The sequence below is a fragment of the Sinocyclocheilus anshuiensis genome, unplaced genomic scaffold, assembly GCF_001515605.1.
Source record: "Sinocyclocheilus anshuiensis isolate Anshui unplaced genomic scaffold, SAMN03320099.WGS_v1.1 scaffold906, whole genome shotgun sequence".
Taxonomy (NCBI): Eukaryota; Metazoa; Chordata; class Actinopteri; order Cypriniformes; family Cyprinidae; genus Sinocyclocheilus; species Sinocyclocheilus anshuiensis.
In genome coordinates this window covers 203,725-209,644 of record NW_015540937.1, presented here as the reverse complement: position 1 = coordinate 209,644, position 5,920 = coordinate 203,725, and the positions used below count along the sequence as shown (strand labels likewise).

The 5,920-nt window shown below is 31.3% G+C and overlaps 1 protein-coding gene across 6 annotated transcripts in view; it reads right to left on the bottom strand.

Moving 5' to 3' along the window:
* Window positions 1-5,920, bottom strand: part of LOC107689581 (platelet-derived growth factor D-like) — a 42,738-nt gene that overhangs the window by 8,978 nt on the left and 27,840 nt on the right. For 5 of the 6 annotated variants that reach the window (XM_016487606.1, XM_016487610.1, XM_016487611.1 and 2 more), the window contains one exon: window positions 425-1,041. In XM_016487606.1, the coding sequence (XP_016343092.1) occupies window positions 913-1,041 (129 nt within the window). In that variant the 3' untranslated portion in view covers window positions 425-912. Of the gene's footprint in view, window positions 1-424; window positions 1,042-5,920 lie in introns of those variants that run through there. The other variant, XM_016487608.1, reaches the window with a different exon arrangement.

Here is a 5,920-nt window from a genome sequence, read left to right as displayed (position 1 = left end):
GACTTGAGAAATTTCATGTAATAATGACTTAGTTTTCCCTAAAAATTCAAAACTTTCTCATAATAACTACTTGAGAAATTTCATATAATGACTTGGTTTTCCCTAAAAATTAAAACCTTTCTCATAATAACGACTTGAGAAAAATGTATGTAATAATGATTTAGTTTCTCATAAAAATTCTAAACTTTCTCTTATAATAATGACTTGAGAAATTTCATGTTTACAACAGTAACTAAATCATGAGAAAATTTCACATTAATATGACATGCTAATCCATTGAGAAATTTTCGTCAAAACGAACAGAATCATATCTTTAAGGTGGAAACAGGCTTCCATAGTGGTTAAATGAGTTTATTTGTCATAAATTAATGCAAACAAAAAATATCAGACCTAAAAGTAGGCTTTTTTAAATCTTATTTAAACAATGTTTCTTTCTTTTAATTTTGGGGTGAAATTAATTTTTAAATGAGTTTTTATGAGATTCATTCCAATATGCTCAGACAAGAAAGAGAATATGAAAACAAAAGCCACATACAACAGCATGATCACAGATATAAAAAGACAAAGACAGTTCTTTTAATAAATAACACTGGATTGGATCAGATTGGTGGAGGATCCGCCCCCTCAGGGAGCTCTGACTTCTAATTGGTCTCAGAGAGCAAAAGCCTCATTAATATTAATTTACATTCCATTGGTGAGTTCCATGTGACTTTACTGGACACAATAACATCTAAACCATAAAAATAAAACAGAAACAGAGAAGCTACATGTCAGAGAGTCTCCCAACGCTGGACAGAAAACTGAAGACGAGTGTGTGTGTCTTGTGTTGTTAATATGGTTTTTGTTTATGTGGAAGTATGACCTGAAGATGTATGTCTGAATGGAGTACAGTGCGAGTGCGAGTGTGTGTGTTCATCGCGGTGGTCTGGACTGACACACACAGTCACATCTCTCATGATGCTGCAGGTAAATCTCCTCCAGAGCCCAGTGAGCACGTGTTTTCTTCTTGTAGAAATTCGGACCTGGAGAAAACTTCAGCACCTGACAACACATATATATATGGAATATTAAGAGAGAAATTCAATAAATTTTGCTCTTAACTATAACTAAACGTAAGAGTCAAATAAATTTCACCTGATTTTTTGTTTGTTTGTTTTTTACATAAACTTAAACTTATGTTCTTTAAATGTAAAAAAAAAAATTTGTTCTTTAACAGCTAAATGTAAAAATCAAATTCAGCTAATTTTATCTAAACTTAAAACTAAATTGAAGTTCAGCTAATTTTGCTCTTTAATAACAATTTAAAAAATCTAATAAATTCAGCTAATTTTGTTCTTTAACTATAACAACTAAATGTAAAAAAATTCAGTAAATGTTAAAAACTCAACTTAGAAATTAAAATAAATTTTGTTAACTATAAACTTAATCTAATTCAGCAAATTTTGTTTTAACAATTAAACTTAATCAAATAAATTCAGCACAAAGTTGGTTCTTTAACAACTAAATGTAAAAATCAAACTCAATTTTGTTCTTTATAACAACTAAATGTAAAAAAATTAATTCAGCAAATTTTGTTCTTTATAACTAAATGTAAAAAAATAAATATAAAAAAGCAAATTAATTTCTTTAACAACTAAACTTTACTAAACGCAAAATTTGTTCTTGATAACTAAAATAAATTCAGTTAATTTTTCTCTAACTATAACAACTAAACATGTTCATTAAGAAAAATAGAACTAAATAAAATTAATAAATAAAATATAGAGAAAAATTACAGAAATAAAATAAGTGATCATGAAATAAAAAATAACCTTGCTAAACACAATGAAACTTAAAAGTAAGGCTCTGGGTTCAATGCAAGTTTTATCAGCAGCAATAAAAAAAATAATGTTATATAGTAAACATAAAAGTAGCAGCAAACATTAAAATACACAATGTTTTCAAAGTATCTGAACTGCACTGTCGTTCTAAAAAACTGAAGAGCAAGTCGAAATGATATTCTGTGTTAATGGATATTAGGCAGCATATGCTGTTTATAGAATTAAACCCGGAACATTCCATAAGAATGACTGTAAGAGTTTGTTACAATATTTATTCCTTATCAAAATAACCAATAAAGTCAGTGTTTCTGGATTTGCTGCAGTGCTGTTTGTTTGTTTGTTTGACCAGGGCAGAAAATAAAACAGATTTATCATCGATTTGTCTTCATTGATTTGCTTACCAATCGATATCCGTCCTTGACCTCTGAATGTGTCGTATGTTTTGTACTGAAGCTCGTATATCAGTGTGCGTGTGTGTGTGTGTCTGTCTCACATTAGTCAGCACTGACAGCACAACCAATCACATTTAGCAGATGTTGCCGTAGGTAACAGTCTGTTATTCTACAGGACAGCAGCACAATGACAGCTCTGTGACAGCTGTCAATCACTCATGCTGATGTCAGGTCTGTATAAGCAACTACAACTCCCAGAATGCCTCAGACATCCCATGAGGCTTCACTCCGATTATTAACACTAGATTGGTTCAGGTTGAAATTTGATTAAGTTTGTGAGTCTTCGGTTAATGGTGTTAATATGTTATGAAGTTAAGCAGATATTATTCAACAAATTCAACATTTTCTTTTTGACATCCAACGTTCCTGCACCGCTACTGAATCTACAGCACATGAAATTATGCTTTACATGAGTTATGAGTCATGTGACCAGCACAAAATAATAAAAACACAATCAACTGAGCTCAGACTCTTTATATTGCATTGTTCTCGCTGGAGTCACATGACAACAAACAACTCTTATGAGGCGCTGCTCTGAGATCAGAACTCACTAATCTACGTTTTAAATCTTTTAAAGACATTTCAGAGACTTGCATCATATCTTATATCATTTCATCTTATATATGTAAATTAAGGACTAATCTGAGTGTGCATCTTTGTTTTCATATGATCAGAATTTTGTTGGTAATTAAATATAAAATTGATATAAACATTATATTAAAAATTATATTTTATACATTTAATTTTTATAGAATTAATTTATATTATACAAAATATGCATTTAAACTCAATTTATTAAATATTATAAAATTAAAAGTCAATAAACAAAAAATCTATAAAATAACTATAAATAAATTAAAATATAATACTTTTCAAACATATGTACATCAGCCACTGTAAGAAAAAAAAGATTAACATGGGAAATTTAATTCAACATTATTTTGTGGAATAAATGATTGCTACCACAAATAAATAAAATATAATATGAATAAAAAAATATAAATCAAAATAATTATTAAAATGAGTAATAATACTTATTAAAAATAATAATGTCTAGTTTTAAAAATTCATATTTCAGTAACATTTAACAAGAATTAGTTAGCATGAAGTAATAATTAAAAATATTGTAATAAAAAATTATTTAAATGTTTAAAATGTAATCATGTTAAACATTTAAATTATATCAGTTATATATACTTATTATATCATCAACCTTGGCAGTCTGAACCCTTTAATTAATAAAAACATTATTAACAAAAACCTACACTGAACATAGTAAACACTGGAGGGGAAAAAAAATCTAAATTCACACAATAAAAACTAAAGAAAATGCAACTAAATTGAAAGCACAAGTTTAAAACAAAATAGATATAAAACCTATATTCCTATATTGTCCTACATAAAGAAATGCAATTCCTTATGATTCAGATACCATTTCTAATTAAATCTGAGGGTGTGCTTGTGTTTTATCATTTCAGAACATAAAAAAAAAACAGGAAAGGAGAAGAGACAGACAGACAGTTACAGACAGCACACTTTACTGCTGCCATCAGTTCAGATGAACACTACTGTCTGTCTCTGTGTGTGTGTGTGTCTGTGTGCGTGTGTCTGCGTGTGTGTGTGTCTGCGTGTGTGTGTGTCTGCGTGTGTGTGTGTCTGCGTGTGTGTGTGTCTGCGTGTGTGTGTGTCTGCGTGTGTGTGTGTCTGCGTGTGTGTGTGTCTGCGTGTGTGTGTGTGTGTGTGTGTGTGTGTGCGTGTGTGTGTGTCTGCGTGTGTGTGTGTGTCTGCGTGTGTGTGTGTCTGCGCGTGTGTGTGTCTGCGCGTGTGTGTGTGTGCGTGTGTGTGTGTCTGCACGTGTGTGTGTGTGCGTGTGTGTGTGTCTCTCTCGATGGATTTCATGTGTCATTTGCTGATAATCTCACACACAGAACAACATATGTCACATTGGTCACAACTGATCAGAGGAAAACAGCAGCAGACGGAGACAAGGAAAAATAAAGTGTGTGTGTGAGCTATAGGATAATGGAAAGCGAATGGATGGAGAGATACGCTGCAGTTTCAGCACAAAATATACAGTGTGTGTGTGTGTGTGTTTGGAGCTGATAAGCAGAGACTCCACAGGAACTCCACAGGAAACACAAACGCCACTTCTGACACACACACACAGAATTCAACAATTCGTGTCTACATAAGATGCTGTGTTATGTCTATATCACACCAGTACACACACACACACACACACACACACACACACACACATAAATGCTCAAAACTTAAACATTTCATGCTGAAACACTCACTCTTGTTTCGATAAAAAATTGTTTTAAAACACCACCCGCTTTGAGACACAAGAGCAACATCCAATTCATGAATGAGCTGATTCTTTTCAGTGAATCGGTTCACAACTCGCACTAAATGATTCATTCGGGCTTCAGACTGATGCGATTGCGGTGATTCTCTGTTATATCTATATCTCACCAGTACACACACACACACACACACACACACACACACACACATAAATGCTCAAAACTTAAACATTTCATGCTGAAACACTCACTCTTGTTTCGATAAAAAATTGTTTTAAAACACCACCCGCTTTGAGACACAAGAGCAACATCCAATTCATGAATGAGCTGATTCTTTTCAGTGAATCGGTTCACAACTCGCACTAAATGATTCATTCGGGCTTCAGACTGATGCGATTGCGGTGATTCTCAAGTCAACAGCTCATCGATTCAAGGATCTGTTTAGAGGGACTCAAAACAAGCCAAGAAGTGATTTATCGCCACTTATCACCTGAAAAAGTAAGTTATTAATTCTGAATTTAGTATTGATTACCATCAATGAAAACCATATTTTATACATTTTGTCCATATATCCACATATGTGTCACTGTTTGTATGGGGTAGGCGATTTAATGTAAAATAACAAAAATGTATAAAAACAAATCTGTTACTGGAAATAAATGTTAACTGAAATAAAATTAAAAATGATTTATTAAACTAAATATTAAAATTATTTCAGCAATTATTTCATTTCTCATTTTCATTTGGTTTAAATAAACTAAAACTAATGAATAAAAACTGCAGATATATTTTTAAAAAGGCAAAACCAAAATTACAACATAACTAAACTCTAACTAAAAATATTTACAAAAACTAAAATAGTATATATACATATATTTAGTGCTGTCAAATGATTAATCGCATCCAAAATAAAAGTTTTTGTTTACATAATATATGAGTGTGTACTGTGTATATTTATGATGTATATATAAATACAAACACATGCATGCATATTAGAGATGCACCGATTGCAGGTTTCTTGGCCGATTCCGATTTCTGATTGTTTGTTAGTGTGATCTGCCGATACCGATTTTTGCCGATTCCGATTTTCTTTCTAAGAACTATAATTGACAGCATATACAAACAAAAATCTACTTTTCTTCAATGCGAAGTTTTATTTTCATTAAAAAAAACAAGTAAAAAGTCAGTAATAAAATAAGAACAAATAAAAAAATTGCAAACAACAGCACAAATAAATGCAATAGAATAAAGAGAGCTATGAAACTAAGTTTTTCAGGTTAAGTTTTTATTCAGGTAAGAAATACTACAGAAATTAAAGTAATCAAATGTAAAATAACAC